The following is an 18654-nucleotide window of genomic DNA, read 5'->3' on the forward strand; positions in this document are numbered from 1 at the left end:
TTGAACTAATTTCAATGTTCTCCGATTGAAAAGCATTAAGATGATTGTATCACCAAGTTAGAGAGAAAAATATCTCTGTTCGATGGACGTCGTCCGTATCTAGTGCGCGCAATCGATAGAATCTGATGTACTCGCTTCAGTAAATGTGTAGTAGAAAGATAAAAACAAACGAAGTACGCTAAGTAAGAAAAGTCATTCGTGTAAGAACTATAGAAAGAGGAAAAGAACAAAAAAAGGAGAATAAGGAAGAAAGATTTTAGAGTAAGAAATAAAATGATTACAGGAAATACAAACACATCCCTCTAATCTAAATGTCGCTGCCTAAGAGTGGGTGGGTTTGCACAGCTGTAAGTGCGTTTATTAAAAGACTCTTTCAAAAAGTAAAAATCATTATTTTCTTTCATCTGATCATTGAGGATTAAAAAGCTTTGCAGCAAAAAATTCTTACCGTTAGTCGTAATACAGCTAAGAAAAAAAAAAAAGAAAAAACAGTTCTACCAACAAAAAGCTTAAGAAAAGATCTGTTGTAATGATTACTCCTCAACCTTACTTGGTTGGATAATTAAAAAAAGAGAAAAAGAGAACTATAATGATAATTGTAAGCAAGGAAACTTAAGAAATCATAATGGCATTATCTCTCTATTCAACTTCCATTTCGTTTAAAACTTAGAAATCACTTAGATAACTTTATACACGATCATTTATAACAATGTAAATCGTAATCATTGCATTAATATTTAACATATATATTCTTATATGTAATATATGTATATCTGTGTGTGGATGTCTTGTCTGATCTATTTCCTAGTTTAATAATAAAACTATAATACTAAATTATGTTGGTACCACGCCTTTCCGAGATCAGAGTCTGTTTCTTATATTATTCTTATTTTTTATGTATTTTTTCTATTTTTTTCTCTTCTTCATTTTGGTATACATACACTATATATCCCCGACACGCATTTTTTTCCATACCAAATTTATTGTCGTTAATTTCAACTTAACTTTTATTATATCTCTTTTATTAAAATCGCGACAAATTCGATCGTTTGCAAGCGAATGACGGAATATTCATAAAATATATATATTTTATATATATATATATATATGATTATATCTGTTTTAATATAAAATTTACAATTTCGTCATCTGGAACGCGCTTCCTGCGGACCACAAGCAGGAAATCCTTTCCACGATACGTTAAAACACGCGTACCAATTCTTTTTGTTTTTAGTACAATTTCTTTCAGCTTTTTGAATCAAACTCAAGCTCGGGCTGGCCAGTACTTCGAACGTGTGAAGGTGTACATGTATCCCTGTATGTATGTGTAATATATTTATGTATCGTGTATTTCAAGTTCTCTTTAAGGAGTTTTATAGAAAATGTTCGGAAATACTGAACAAAACAACACCTAATTAGAATTAAAAATTACATGATAAGATTAAAAATCATGAAAAAAGTACATTTATACAACAATCGCCAAATCTGCTTTCTGTTTGTAAAAATAAACATCGAATAAACACATGATTCTATATGTTTCATATATATTTTTTCCTTCATTTAATAACAGAACATTTTCGATAGAAACTCTGTTATACATAGATGCGAAATGTATGTACTCGTGTATAGTAAGAGCGTGTTTACAATCATGTATTCACGCTTAACCCCTTGAAGCGTACATTTTAATTACCTTCACAAAAATTTACAATTTAGAAAAAATGAGAAAATAAAATCTTAGAAATATTTACATATTTCATATGTAAATGAATTAAAATCAAATTTTGGTATTCACGCAATGCATGATATGAATATCATATTTATTCTACAAATATCATATTTATTCTACAAATATCATATTTATATCCCTGGTGAAGGATGAAAAAACGAATATGGAATGAAATAAAAAGAACTTAATATTGGTGGCTGTATAAAATAACCATAACGCTTTAAAGGGTTAACATTTTTATGTATAATCGTGTGTATGCGCGTATGGATGAATTTTTTTATGTGATGGTAGGCACTGATGGGGGTGGATGGCTGCATGGCGAGCAGGTTCAAGCAGGCTAATCCTTGATCAATCTGTATATGTGATGCTGTGCACCGTGCTCGGACGTCGACACCTCAAACACATATGCTGTGCACAATAAAGTTTCCTGCGTATCCCTGTTCGTTACAACCTGCAATTTAAAATAAGAAATCAAAACATTTTAATATTTATAAAAAAAGAGGGTAGTAGATCGATTTTGCACATCGCTGCCGAAAGCTTAAACAACAATTTGGGACATACAGTGTGAACTCAGAATTGTTTCTTTCTGCCTTAGTATGTTTCATTTAAAATATATATTAGATGTATCTAATTCTTAAATTGCGTATTTTTTCTGCTACAGTATATTTAATTTCTAGAAATAGGAGAAAGAGCACATAATTTAAAAATGAAATATACTCCATATTTTTACGTAAATTATTTACGTAAATTCTGTATAGCATAGAATTTTAAAAACAACATTTAAAAAAATAAATAATTATGTATTACTTTATTTGAATAAGTAATTGATTTTTCTTCGAGTTATATTTTATTACTTAGCTGTGAAATATATTTATATTATTATTATTATTATTATTGTTTAGCCCGTGCCTTTCGGCTTGGACGAACTTTCGGTTTTACATCTCTTATGTCTAATTCTCTTCTTATATGTCTAGCTGTGAAATATAATAATTCCTTATTTTATTTAATATTTTGTATTTGAAGAAATATTTTCTGAAATAATATTTGAAATAATTCCTGATTCTAGTATGACAAAACTGTCAATTCCATTAAGCTGTAAAAAAAATTTACCTATATTGTCTATAACTCAAACATATGCAAAAAATATAAAAAATTTTAATTAATATTAAAATCAAAATTATTCGTTATTTTATTTAAAGGAGTTAATTAAAATTATTATGTATTTGTACTTGAAAATGATTTATTTATTTAAAGTATATAATAACAGATAATATTTTAAATTACTTCACACACGTAGTCGATTAAGTGATTATGTACAGTAGCTACAAAATGTACAAATAGTACATACATATTTGTATATACTTTTCTTTTTCAATAAGGCGTTTTTTATTAAGTTCTTAAGTACGAAATTTTTGTAATCATATGAAGTTACTACTAACAATAAGTGATACGAAATTTATTATAGTTTGACTTAATTAATAGGTATATAAATGCATTAATAATTGCAATGCTGCACAAATACTTTTTATAATTACTATACGTGTTTAAATAGCTAATTATCGAAACTATCAATTTTCAAAATTGTATATGTTGGGAAAAGCGAAAAATATTCTGGTAAGAAATAGTATATCATACCTGGAGAATGGTGAAATTCTCGAGAACGCTATTCATCATGTACTTTTCCGGCAGGTGCTTCAATTTATGTATAAAGTTGATCATATACTCGCACATAGGTGAACGGCTAATACGATAGACGAACCTGCCATTCTCGAACCTAGCATATTCTGTCTCCACTTTTTCCACCACCTGTTTTCCGAAAGAGCAGACTTTGGTCGAACACGTTATCGTCATGTTCTCGTTACTCTCGTACCTATAAAAAAAACAAGTTTGACCAGTGCGGAAAATTCCTTTGGTAATTTTTGATAATTAATTAAAAATTATTTAGGAAAAAAAATGGAAAATTGATTCCACTCGTAAAATTTTAGTAAAAATAATAAGTTATTTTCAAACAAATCATATTAAAATCTTTGATAAAATCTTTATTTGATGTTTATTCGCTCAAATACATTTTTTTATCTTAGAAATTTATAAAGATAATTACACATATACATACGCATTAGAGACTTTACTTCTGCTCGGTCAAACAACTTCAAACACGGAATGAGAGACCAATACTACTAACGTAACGATTGAATGTAAAATTGAGTAGAATCCAATGTATCCGTAATTCCGTAATTCAACGTATTGAAGGGAATTCCCGGAATTAATGTTACCGATTTATTCTGATTAGAGTAGATTTTGTGCAATTTTTCCATGAAATAGAGAATAAAATAAAAACAACAGCCGATGGTCGGTAATTAAATTTCAGAAAAAACATAAACCAAAATCACAGTACAGATCCAAGAAAAATATCGAAAAATGTTATTTGAATCGTATTAGATCAAATTCAATTACGTAAAAAGAGAATGAAATGTTCTTTATAAACTGTGTAAAAAGAACTATAAAAGGTGTATAAAAAAATCTTATATATTACTTCATAAATGTCATTGCCGTCTAAGATTTAAGCTGTTTCCGTAGAATGCGTATAACTGTAATATTAATGAATTGTTTCATCTATTAATGTCCTAATCTATGTTCTCATTGTATTTCTTTTATCATGTATACCTCAAATCTAATCATGGAAAAACACTACCTTTTGTTTTACAAAAGATATTGCTTATTTCATTTAATGCGTGCTGCAAGAAAAATTAAAAGTTCCATTAAATGACAAACGGGACAATTAAAGACTCGTAATAAAAATTACATTCGCCTATATTTGTCTTCTTTTAACGGAAACAAAAGATTATTTTAATTTATCTTAAATTTCTGTTCAAGGTATCTCAATTTTCAAAAAAGTTCAAATAATTTCATGAGCCATTATATGTCCTTAAAATTCTCCTATGTAACCATAAAGTGACATTAAAATCAAGAAATGAAAGAAATGTACCAACTTATCATGTTTTATGAACTTCAATTAGTAAATTACTGTGGGAGACGACCCTGGTTTGTTTTACACCTTTATTAATTAAGCATTTCATTACTTACTGGCTTGTTACGCCGTAGAAGGCTCCAGCCTCGTCCTGAATGTTCGTATTGAGATCAGCCCAGAATTTAACCAGGAAGAAGGCCGCCTGTGGTCCCTTGTCGTAAAGTTCCTTCAGGCCGCCCTTTTTTTCTGGGAATTTGTCATATATTTGCCTGACATCAACAGCCTCTAGCAATGGATCCGCGTAAGTCGCGGATCCTCCTATGTGGACGAACAGATGCTTGTGGTACTGTAAAGGAAAAAGACGGAAAAAAAAACAATTCGAATTGTTCGTCGGTATGAAATTGCTACTTTCGGTCAACAACGCCTATCCCTGATTACTCTAAGCATTAATTTAACGGGGGTAATTTAGTCTTCGTCTCGCTTTAAATATCAGCCGACACTTTGAGAACTCGAAATGAGCGAATAACTATTCGACTTTATCGCGACTACTTCGTACAGATGGAAAAAAGCTCCCGTTAATCTGGATATAACGTTGAATATACGATTTGTTAAGTGGTATAACCGTTTTCATAGTTTTTCTTTTATACGGGCAGAAAGTTTCAACCAAGATGTTGTAAAAAGATTAAAAAAAGTTAAAGTAGGAATGGTGTAAATTCAATTTTTATTGTACATAGATATATGTACACCTATATTCTAATTTTATGAAAGACAGTTAATTGAAATATCGTTAATATGTTTCCTAATGTTATCAATATGTTGTTTTTCTTATATAATTTCTTTTCTGATATAAGTTTATATTTATATAACATTTCTTTCTTATTTTTAATTATAGAATATACCAGTATCATTTTGCAGAACATGTACATCGAGTCACCTTGTATATTATTTAATTAATAGTTTTACTATTTAATTTTACATATACATCAATATATAAATCGTTAAATGTGATGTTTCGAAAGCATTTATCATAAATAAAACCACTTTTGACATGTTTATTCAAATATACAATATATTTTCTATAAAGAAAAATAGAGATTACAAGTATAATACAATGTATGTAAGTAGTACTATTACAAATTTTTCCCTCAACCGCTTATAAACATCGAATGAAATAAGGATTAATATTATAAAAATAAGAAGTTTTGTTCATTATACGTTATCGTAATATATGTTATTCTATTAAGCTTTTTATGGTCTTTAAGATTTTTTCTATCTAATTGTTTCTTCAATCATGTTTTTTTTCGATCATATTTTTATTCCTTTGAAAAGTTTTTCTAATTTTGAGTTCTAATGAATCTGTATGTATGAACGATGAAAGCTGGGCCATTTTTGATTCACTCAAATGTTTTATATTTATTAGTTTAAAAGCTACATTTAAAGATGATATAAAATATTTATTACCCTTAAAATTACATTGTTATTATTCTATTAAACTATAAATGATTGATTTATGAATCTATGGTGATTTTACTTTTGATTAAATTTAGCTATTACTTGACTGTTAAATGTACAAAAATGTACAGAGTATATGTATATGTATAATATGTAAAAATATCCAAGAGATGTAGGATAAAATATATAAGATAGACGAAAGTAATGTAATATGTAAAAAGATATTCATGATATAGTATGTATAACATGTATGTACGTATAGTATGTATAGTATGTATAATCCACGAGAGAATTAACAACTTTTTCTAAAATCTCCGATTTTAATTGGCACAAAATTAAAAAATTCAAAAAAACAAAAGAAGAAAAAGATTGAATCCAAAATAATTCAATGACCTTAACAGGATTTAATTTTTCAATTCCCATTGGCACCTACAAGCACCATATTTTATTTATTTTATAATACAGTGGAATCTCTGTAATTTGAATCTCTATAATCTGCAAACATTTACAAGGCTATAATTTAGTAGAAAATATGGTAAATCTGAGATTTATTAGAAACATTTGAAAATTATTATTTCGTTTGAAATTCTGAATTGTAAGGAATTTATACATTTAATACTACATATGTATAATACTATCATTCTCTCTATGTCTCTGGATTATCGTTTCCACTTTTTTGGTATTTGCATTATTAGGTTGTTACATCAACGAAAATATCCGACTTCATCATACCAACTTCCCAAACTTTTGTTTCCCTCAACAAATATTTTTGTTTCTATAGATCATTTTATATATCATTTCAAAAGAACGTAATTGTTGTTCAACATGTGTTCAACAACATCTAACGAATAATATCAATTCAAGAAAAATTGTTTATTCAACGAATATATATATATTTATATACGCTTTTTGTACAAAAATGATAACATAAGGATATCATGTAAAATGTAACGCTATCGAACAGGATATTATTCTTTATATAAACATACATCAAAAATAAAGAATAAAATTTGTTTAAACAAACTTTCGTTTTTTAGAAAATCCATCTTTATATCTACATTATTTATGCGTACAACATGCATATTGCATTATAATCTTACATGAATACAAAATTCTAATCAATTAATCATTTTTTCCTTGATACTTCTGAAAATTATGTAGTCGAATCTAACTCGGATCCTCTATAATTCAAAAACCTTTACAGATCGAAATACATATAATCATACTTTACCTTGAATTATTTGTTACGCATTTAGGTATGATGTTTTACCTGTTTGACTCGAATTTAAGAAGCTTAACTTTTGCAAGTCAAAGTGCACGTCTATAAATCTGCTGTTTTTACAATTCGATAATAGGTAAGTACACGTTGCGATGAAAAATCGTATTTCTTCACATATATCCTATACGACGTAAACTATAATTTATATATATATATAATTTATATACTTAAAGTAAATAATTGGCCTTTAAAAGTTGAATTTGTCTTCTTCGAAACTCTACAATTCGGAAAATGTTAATCTTTGTAGAATTCCTCTATAAGCTGTTTTTGTTTGAAAAAATTTCTTTGGTTCCAAATTCGATAAATCAAAACCTCTTCAAAGTACCTTGAGATTCGAATTATTAAGGCCTGACTGTATTTTATATATATCTCAAAATAAATTCTTAAAGTTTGTTATTTTGCGACACTCAAGATAAAAATTACCGGAATTTTGAATTATAGGAATTGAAAGTTTAATTCGTTTTCATTTTTACCATCCGTACTTTTTTCCACTTTCTGTACAAAGCAAATGACCATTCATCTGACAGTCAAGCTGAATATTTGTGGCCATTTTATTTTGCGCAGGAGTACTTACAATATCCTGGTCTCTCTGTTGCTCCATGTAGGCCGAGAACTCTACAAGCCTAAGCTTATGGGTTGCGATGGCACGTCCTTCCCAGGGCGGGGGTGGTTGAGCCTGGACCATGTCACCGCTTGAAACCGCTGTCGCTGGTTTTCCGGTATACGCCGGTTGCGAAAACGGTTTGACATCTTGTGACGTTCCTGGCTGCAGACCCGGTTGCCAGAATTGCTGAAAACAGGACATCTGCTTTTTTCCCTTTGTAACGCTGAACAAATTTACCAAGCGTCTCGCCATTCAAGCACAACGATGGTTACGGTTAGTATTTGCATATATTTATGTTTTTTTAATCACATAGATATTCACTTTTATTTTTACGAGTATTTTTCTTTATTAAATAAAAGTCATATTATTCTAATTGATGAACTGTTTACGGGGAAAAATTTTGAATACGTCTTCACGATGTGATTTTATTTGCCTTTCTCATTTCTTAGTGAAACAGCAGTTTGTAAAATATAAGGTGAATACACTTAGGCTTGATGCAGACGAGCGATTTGCGTCAGCATTACCGCTGCGTCGCGCTGCGCCGTGTCGCTGCAATTCGCTGCTACTTTTTGGAACAGCATATATTTGTATGAAGCAGTTTACACGGGATGCAACTTTGAACGGCAACTATAGGCAGTGAGTTTGCGTCCAACCATACAGACGCTCGTGCTGCTTGGCCACGAACGAAATGCTGACACTCGACAGTATATTGCTTTATATTAATTTATATAACTCAATCTTTTTACACGAGCGGTTTGTGGCTATTATATTACTTTTTGCACTTAATTCATCAAAAGATTTTGGGGTCATATGAAAATAATTACAAAATTTTCCCTCATATCAGTAATAAAGGAATATATTCAATATTTTCTCCTTGTCATAGATTGATATAGCCTTAAACAACACATATAAAAAAAACGCAATTTCTAATAATTTTTAATAATGAATTACCGTATCCATGGATAAATTCTAACTAAACAAATATACAATGTGAAAGCAAACGCAAAATACTGTGGCAAATTAACGCAAAATGCTCTTGTAAATTGAAAGAAAAATTGGACGCGTAAACGTTGTAGCAAATTGCTGCGACGTGTGACGCGTTGACGCAAACTGCTTGCCTGCACTGGATTTTATAATTTTTACTGCATTGTCTTCCATAACTATAAAATCACCTTAAACTTTTCAATTCTTGTATTTGAGATCATATTAAGGAACATTCCTTCAGAAAAGAACAGGTTATTTAAAATGCCTCGATTAAAATATGAAGCACTAGAACCAAAGGGATGCGAGTGCTACTTTTGACATTTTCGAATTAAGAATAGAAATAGTTAGTTAAATCGTTAAATATAATATTGTAAATAATTTAAGTGATCCAACTAGAAAAATTATCTGTTAAACAAATAATATCGAAATAAGTTCGTATCAAAGGGATGCAAATAATTTATATTACGCATAAACTAAAAGATGCAATTCGTTAGAAATTTGTGTATACTATATGTCAAGCATTAAATGTAACTTCATTTTCATGACTTTATGTGGAATTTTTTTAATAGCTTTGAATTTCAAACTCAATTTTTTCGATATACGAGGAAATGTCACTTGCATCCCTTTGGTTCTAGGTACCTCTACATATGACTAGACTGCGGATTTTCCTGCCTATTCAGATGTTTATGAATATAATTAAAAAAATAGAATTTAGATAGAAAATTGTCTTATTTACTGAATATTATAGAAATTACTATATTCTGAATATTTTATGCATTTTTATAAATTATTTGCATTTTACGTATTTCTCATAACTATATTAAAATCCGTAGTCTAAATATGACAAATACTTCCCGTACCAATTGTATATATACTATATATTGCATGACTTCTTAATTTCACGAAACTAAAATAGCTTCGAACATGTTAGTTGTTGATCTTGAAAGAGAAAATGATGTATCTTCCAGTTTCTAATGCTGTGTTGTGATGCTGACTTTTGCAAGATAAATTTTACTATACGTATATTTAACATGTTCAACACGTTCAACTTTCTAGGAAAGTATTTTCGATCCGTGGATCATAACTCAAGCTTTATATATATAAAAAGTATTTCTTTCTAAATATTTTGAATTTTTGGTTACTTTTTTTGTATTTTACAGTCTCACCGCAATATATTTAATATTAATTCATACATATAAATCTTTGATATACAAATATTAAAGTAAAATGAACACTGATGTGCAAATATATTTATGTATATATAAAAAAATTTCTGAACAATTGTTGTCAACCAATAATGCATACTGTTTATTGGAAGCATACAGTGACGAGCGTGTAAATAAGAAACTTACTAATTGTAAATAAATGTTTACTAATTATAAATATTATGATGAGCTTTTTCTATGTTTTTCTAATAATACAGAATTTTTAAATATATTTCTCGTAGTTTTTAAAGTACTATACACGTATATGGAAGTTTTTTAAATTCCTATTCTGAATAATAGCTACAAACTACATCAACATTGGAACTAACCACAGTAATCGAAATAATCAATCCTAATTGGTAGGTTTACAACTGTACAGTTTTGGGAGTTTAAATGAACTTTTCTTCCTTGCATTAAGTATATATCTTTTCATGTATTTCACAATTTTTTTAATACAAATCTTATTGGTTAGTCAGTCTTAAATTTGGCATAGCTTTCTCTATTTACATGCTCGCTATCGTAACTTATGATCCACTAATTAGAAATATCAATTGAACATATCAAACAATGCAGTTTGTAGGTTCCGAAATGTAATAGCAGGAAGAGATTTCATTTTTCTTTGTAAGCCATCGAGCCCTTGGGTGAGCAGTCATCGTCACACTTTGCAATAGGGCACAGAAAAATTTACTAAAAGAAATGAACATAATACTAAATGCACGAAAAATTAAATTACAAAAAAATAAAAAAATATATGTATAAGAGAAACGTACACGCATAACAATGAAGAATATATATATATATATATATATATATATAAATAGTAACTGTATTACGTGAAGAGAGAAAGACAGTTTGGTAAGACACAACGACGCCTCACAACAGGTAATTAATGTCCAAAAATTTCATATACAATATGCACACTCGTATATGTATGTGTATATATGCCCAGGTGATATACATACGTAAAAAAGATAGAGCAACGGACAAATTGAACAATACACAACAAGGGCCCCCCAAGGCGTAGCAGCAGAGAGCAAGGGGGTTCCATTTATATGAGGATGGTTAGTTCTTTTCGCATAAGCTTCCATGAGAGAGAGAGAGAGAGAGAGAGAGAGAGAGAGAGAGAGAGAAAGAGAGAGAGAGACAGACAGACAGCAGGAAGAATAATAAGGAGAATAATCGAAGGTGGAGATGGTTCAAAGTCGCGTAAATACTGTCCTCTTACAGTCCGCTAATATTACTGTCCTGTAATGTTCTTCTTTTTTTAAGTGACAATAGTAATAGAAGATTACGAAGAACAGCAACCGACTGGATAAGAAAAAAAAATTGTAATTGTGTACTTGTATGTAGATGTATATGTAAAAGTGAAAATTAAGGAACTAAAGAATTAAATTTAGAAAAAGTGAAGAGGTTATTTGCATCGTTTATATAGAATTTCACTTTTTATACTTTTACCAAACATATTTTTTAAGAATCATACAATAAAATGAATTGTTATACAAATTTATATTTGAGGAACGAGATAAATTTGAAATAATGATTGGTCAAGTTTTCCAGAGATAAAAGAAACAAAGTATGTTTTTGAATAAGCATTGTTGTATGAATTGACAATAATTGATTAATAATAATTTCAGAGATGTTTGAACGAGTAATTCCTGGATATTAAAGCAAAAAGATCGGAGAACAAATACGAGAGTATTTTCTTCTACTATGTGTATGTACATGTCATCCACGAGATATTTAAAAAAAGCAGGTGAAGTGAGTTTAAACAAAATCACACGTGTGTGATTGGCCTCTTGCAAGCGGATTAGAGACGGTTACAGGGCGAAGCGGTTAGAATGAAAAGAAAACAGATACGATTTCAAAGAAGAAGCCAAACTAACAGTGTGTGTGATAGCAATTACAGTTTACATCCTCAAGACGACGAGACACCGATCGTTCGTCCAACGAAAAATAAAAGCAATTACGAGGGGCAAGAGATGATCGTGAGATCGCGAGCGTCGTTGATCAGGAACACATTTTATTTTCTAAATCAACTTCCGTGTTACCTCTTTTCTATGTATACAAGTAATACATCTCCACCTTGAAAATTATGATTGACTTAACCATCGTAGTGACATAGATGAATAAATAGCCTGCGGATGTTTATGCATGGGCGGAAAATTTAAAAGTAAATAATGTATAGCATATAATTAATATATAAAATATTCGAAATAAATATTTAGAATATCTATCTTTCTTTTTACACTTACAAAGATATAAATTTGTACAAAAATCCGCAGTATAGTGATGATTAGTTTGCGAATGTTTATGCATTTATGAAAAATTCAGTGTTGCAAAAATATACAAAATGCACATAATATGCAAAAATATATAAAATATCCAAAGTATACTTTTGTATAGTATATCCTTGTTAAAAATTTCTGCTTAGTTTCCACTTCCTTAACTAAATTAATAAAACACAAATTTGCATAAACATCCTCAGTTTAGTGCTAGTGTAAAAAAGAAAAGAAATTTGTGGTTTTTAGTTGAATCTTTCTCTCTTTACGTATCGTGTCGAGCAAGCGTGTCTCGTCGTCTCACCCCAAAGCTCGTGGCTCCTTTTTTTACTTTTTTTCTCTGGAGTATTTTTCTGGTTGCGTAATATGTAAACAGAAAAAATAGACTGTTCAAACAGAAAAAAAATTTGTTCCAAGGGGTGCTCCGTGATCGGGACTTACCGCTCCGGGATAGGAGACAGGGGTGGAAGCATGAAGGGCAAGGGGCCCCACGAGGGCGGGGGGCATCTTGTTGTGTATCGCACTCCCAGCTGATACTATCTGGGCGCTCGACATGCTCGACATAGTCTGCAGCGCCTTCTCCTTGGCGGCATGATCCTAACAAATCGTCAAACCGATTACAACGCATTGCCGACTGTCGGTGAAATCTCGATGGTATGATAGTTCTTGTTTGTTTTCTTTTTTAGCGAATTATGAGTTTATTGTCTCTCCTGTTTCGTAAGACTTTTATATTAGTTTTAATAAAAGTTATCTATTATTTCTGATGGCTTGGTATTGCTTTTTAGTGCATTTGCTGGTACATTGATAAGTTAAGAGCAGGTATTTTCTGCAAATAGTGATATATTGATGTTTAATGCAACACATACATGAATCAAATGCACGTCGTGGGTTTAAAGTGTCTATTAAATTACATTTACAATCTTCAATCCATGATAGTCTTTTGAATCAATACACGTATCATTCGAAAATATATGTATGCATTTATTTTTTATATACACATAGCAGTAACTAAAAAATTTAATGAAATTAAAAAGAATTTTTTATAATGTAATGTATATATAATTTATATATATTTTATATAATATAATGTTATATAGTTTAATAATATTAGTATACTTGTTGATTTTAATAAAAAATTATGTAAATCAAAATCTGTTTTTTCGTTACTACAACATATTAACATTTTTTTGCGCTTATAATTTACGATAGTTAAGCTTTAGCATTCTGAACTTCTTATATTTGTTTTATTTTTTGGTTATAGTGGTGAGTTATGCTTGCTATTGTTGTTTGATTGTTACTGGTGAATGTCTTGTCTTATTGATGATGTTGTGATTAACCTTGCCTTATTTTAAACTTTTATAGGTATCTTTAACAATTTAATAACCTAGCTTAGATTATTTAATCGTAGAATACGTTTTTTAATTTATGTTTTGTATTTTTCGTAATAAAAAACATCAATGGCATCTAACGTGTAATATGTAAAATATAAATTAAACTTAAATATCCGGAAATTAAGTAGCCTAATCTTAAATCCAATTCAAACTGTTCACATATCACCTAATAATACTAAGTTAAAGGTTATCGTACCTATTAAATCGTTGCAGTAGTTATAATTCTGATTTAATAGAAAGTTTAATTTATTGAATAATAATATAAGCGGGCACGAAATAATTTTTTATAAAATCATTTATATAAAAAAAAAGTATAAAATAAAATTTTTTTGTTCGGGACTTAGTTTTCGTAAAATCTAATTTGAAAATTCATCTATATGGATAATTCATGCATATTGTAATTTCGACCAATCGCGGGGAGACGCAATCGCGAGGAGAGACGTCAACGGGAGTCGTAAATTCCCGTTACGATTATACTAATCGACACCACGAGTTGATCGATCCCCTGATTTCCGTTAAGATAATAGGGGTGATTCAGTTTGTATAACACTGTGATTCACAGAATTATAAAATATATATTTCCAACACTTAAGTTACACTGTTGAGTTGGTATAAATCGTAGATAACAACTTGTCGCACGAAGATAAGATAGATATGCACAATAGAGCAAGGCTCTTATAGTTGAATTTAATATGTGAGTAGACGTAGCACTAGAGAATGCTTAATAGAGGAAGTGAATGTTCGATAATCCCGAGAACCGACTTAGAGAATTGATATGAGTGATATTCCTCTAGCGTTGTGCTTAGAATTAGACGTTAAGCGTTATAATTTTCTATTTAGTTGTTGACTTTTCTAGCGGTGTAGAAGAAGTAGTTGACTTGACCCTCCTGATGTTGCAGGAGAAGTAAAGTTGGGTGACGATGCTGTGTCGGAGGAAAGCTAGTGATGGGTGTGTCTAGCGCACAGGACCATCGGATTTGTTCATGACATTTTTGGTCAGGACAGTGAGGGCAGTATACATTGGTTTTGATTGGATAAAAGAAGGTTGGTGGACTAGGAAGGGCCTTAGCCGCCCTCGATAGAAAGTTGCTGGTGGGAAGCATCGTACCTGAGAAAAACTAACTTTCCTTTGTCAAGCCATAGTAGACAATAGTCGTTAAAAAGCGATAAAAGAAAAAGACATTTGTTCGGTCTGTAGGACCCTAGCTAGCAAATTGCTGGGATTTATGACGGGTCCTTAAGACTATTGAGGGTACGCCGTAAGGATGAGTGGACATCAGGTGTACGGCCTGGTCTAGGTAGAGGGTCGCCTGACGTAACACATATTGTATTTTTATTAGGTATTTATTAATGTATTTCGGAGAATAATTATAAAAATTAAAACATTTAACAAAATCTTTGGAAATTACAAAATCGTTCATTTTTCAACGCCAAAGAGTTAGCAGAACATTATCGATGCTTACATAAGATGAGGGGAAGGCTTACAAAATATTAACATAATTAAGCCTATTATTTTTACGATTTAATTTAGACATAAGAGATGTATGTAATTTTTGTAATGTATTTTATATTTTTTTAGGTTTTCTTTTTTAATAAAGGTAAAAATTAATAAATTGCATTACATTTTAACAATGTGCGCCTTAATGTGTCAAAAAAATTTGTAGCGATAACGTTTCTATTAATTTTACTATAATATTTTATATCTAAAGAAGTATGTAGACTTTTATGACTGACTGTTTAATAACTGATTTGTATTCATTTAAATATGAACTGAGAAAATCACAAGATAAAGAGTTAAACTTGATTAAGGAGTTAACGATGATAATTGGCGGTGATAATCTTTTTCGAAGGAAATTTCCGGAGTGACTTGGTTTTGGAATCGACTTTGATTAGTTGCAAAAGCAAATACTTCTTAGAAAAAAAGTAAGTATTTAGAAAAGAATTTTTCAGATACTGTTTATTTTATCGTGTTTAAATTTGTTTCGTTTAATTGGAATACTTAAAGCAAATATGTTATTGCTATTCTTTCAGAATTCTACCAAAAATCTCATTTTTATGATTCAGTATTTTTACCACTGAATGATTTTTTTAAAGGGAACGGCACATTTAAGAATTGTGGATTTGGTGTGTTATAAAATCATTCAAAAATAATTTTTTTATATCTATCTCATTGTTTTATATAATGTCTTGTATACGGAATTATTTACATGAGGACAGACCTCACCGATTTTTATGACCTCGAAATATGTTGTCAAGATGATCATTCTGAACAGCTTTTCCCAATACATGTTATAAAGTTATAAAATTAATATCGCTCGACATTAATTTCCGAGATATTAACTTCAATTAACTGTAGTTCCCATTACACTTCATTCTTACACATAAGTTTTTTTTTCTTTTTTTTCTTTCTATTTATTTATTTAAATTTTACAATTTGTCCAGTAGGACATTTGGTAAAATGTTATATCTTGGTGTTGTAATAATATAACATGTGGGTGGTTACCCCCAGCGGGGTACCATCTTCGTGTTTGTTAGGTTATGTCCTTTGTGAGATCTGTTGGGTGTTTCCTTTTTAGTCTTCTTTCTGTGTTTGGTGTGTTGATCGTTTCCGCTGCCAGCCGGTTCGGGTGCGTTGCTATTCTTTCTCTGTACCTTTTTGCGTATCTGCTAATCTGCTCCTTGACCGGTGGTATTCCAAGGTCTTTCCGTATATCTTCGTTTCTGACGTACCATGGTGTGTTTACTATTGTTCTGAGGATTTTAGCTTGGATTATCTCTATTTTGCTTATATGGCTCATTGCTGCTGTTCCCCATAGTGGTATTCCGTACGTCCAGACTGGTTTTATGATCGTTTTGTATATTTTTAATTTGTTTTCTATGCTTAGTTTGGATTTTCGACTTGTTAACCATTGCATTTGTCTCCTTGCTGTCTGTATTTTGTATATTATTGATTTAATATGTTGTTTCCATGTAAATCGTGTATCTAGGTGGAGTCCTAGGTATTTGACTTGCCTTGTTTGTGTTATTTGCGTGCCGTTAAGTATAATGTTTGGTGGTATCTGTTTTCGCAGTGTGAATGTAATGTGGTTGCATTTATCGGGGTTTGCTTTAATTTGTTTATCTTGAAGCCACTTTTCTATTTTTGTGATATGTTCTTGTAGTAATGTGACTGCTGTTACAGGGTTAGTGTGTGCCTGACTAGTACAGCTGTGTCATCCGCAAATGTCAATATTTTGCTATTGGTAGTTATTGGTATGTTGGCCGTGTATAGTGTGTATAGCATTGGTCCTAGGACGCTTCCTTGCGGAACCCCTGCCTTGATATCTTTAACTTCAGAGTATGTGTCTTTAATTTTTACTATAAAGGTTCTGCTGCTTAGGTACGGATTTAATAAATGATATATTTGTTCCGGGAATTGTTTCCTGATTGTTTGTAGAAGGCATTCGTGGTTTATTTTATCGAATGCCTTCTCTATGTCCATAAAGAGGGCTGTACAGTATTGTTTGCCTTCTAATGCTGTTATTATTTCATCAGTGAGTCTGTGCATTTGCTCTATTGTAGAGTGTTTGTTTCTGAACCCAAATTGGTGATTTGGTATCAGTTTTGCCTTATCTATTATTTGTTTTAAGCGGGTGTAAATTATTTTTTCTAGTATTTTGGATAGTACGTCTTACACATAAGTGGCCGCTTTTTTACACAACCCAACCTAAACAATTTATTGATGTTAATCATCTTTAATAAAAATAAAAAAAGATAAATCAATGGGTTGTAGGATGATCTAGATTAATAATCGGCACCGAGTCGTGCCGTGAGGCGGCCAATAACACTAGCATGGTTTAATTTTTATTTTATTCGATTTTGTAAATTTATTGTTATCACTAGGTTGCATGTGGGGGATATGTATATATACATTTTGTGTCCATTATTTTGATGAATTAAAGGTCAAAATAAAATACAATATTCCATATATCAATAAATTTATCGAAAATTATTTTACGCTAGCATTGTATACTATTCTAACCCAACCCATAATCCATTATTTTTTGGTTATTTTTCTCATCGATAGGTTGAACTATATAAAAATTCGGCCGCCTATTCCAGAATTAAATGTAATCGTAACATAGAAACCTAAATTCTATTGGAGTTTTCTGTGAATATCCGAGGAACTAAGGCCGATCGGTGGTAACATGTATATGGAAAAGTTGTTCGGAATGATGACCTTGGCAACATATTTTAAGGTCACCAAAATCGATGAGGTGTCTTCTAATATAAATCAGCTTTGTATATTTCTATCTAGAATTTTGTGTGTTGCCAAATGACTATATGTATAGAACATGCATATGTGCATAATCCTGGATTATCGCGAAAAAGTAACGCATGTATTGCATGTTCCGTTGGTTGCGTAGTACGATTTCTGAAGTATTTTAACATCCTAAATATAAGCATTGTAATATTGTAAATGTAAAAAAAGACATAGTAGATTTATAGCACACAAAAACTATGAAACAAAAACTAATTTTTGTCTGGATATAGAAACTCCATTTATTCCGTTATAACGATATCTTACTACACACACTCCGGTATGTATTCTCTGTGGTATTAGATATATTCGAATACTGGTAAAATACTAGAAATGTATGTCTACTACATTATGTTGCCGAATTACAATATTATGCATTTAAGGATTAAATTATATGTTTACTAAACAATTATAATTTGACAGAAAGATTGTACAACTTTGGTAACATTACGAATAACCAGAACCA

At 30.5% G+C, this 18654-nt stretch overlaps 1 protein-coding gene across 11 annotated transcripts in view; it reads right to left on the bottom strand.

Annotated features, from left to right (window-relative positions):
• scalloped (TEA domain transcription factor 1 homolog scalloped) overlaps window positions 1–18654 on the bottom strand; it is a 339978-nt gene continuing 321324 nt past the window's right edge. For 9 of the 11 annotated variants that reach the window (XM_069117578.1, XM_069117582.1, XM_069117576.1 and 6 more), the window contains 5 exons: window positions 12939–13094; window positions 8000–8230; window positions 4811–5040; window positions 3362–3596; window positions 1–2177 (listed from right to left, as the gene is read on the bottom strand). In XM_069117578.1, coding sequence (XP_068973679.1) covers window positions 2064–2177; window positions 3362–3596; window positions 4811–5040; window positions 8000–8230; window positions 12939–13094 — 966 coding nt within the window. In that variant the 3' untranslated portion in view covers window positions 1–2063. The remainder of the gene's footprint in view (window positions 2178–3361; window positions 3597–4810; window positions 5041–7999; window positions 8231–12938; window positions 13095–18654) is intronic. The other 2 variants (XM_069117583.1, XM_069117587.1) reach the window with 2 other exon arrangements.

The sequence above is a fragment of the Bombus flavifrons genome, chromosome 7 (genome assembly GCF_040668555.2).
Source record: "Bombus flavifrons isolate JBK064 chromosome 7, iyBomFlav1_principal, whole genome shotgun sequence".
Taxonomy (NCBI): domain Eukaryota; kingdom Metazoa; phylum Arthropoda; class Insecta; order Hymenoptera; family Apidae; genus Bombus; species Bombus flavifrons.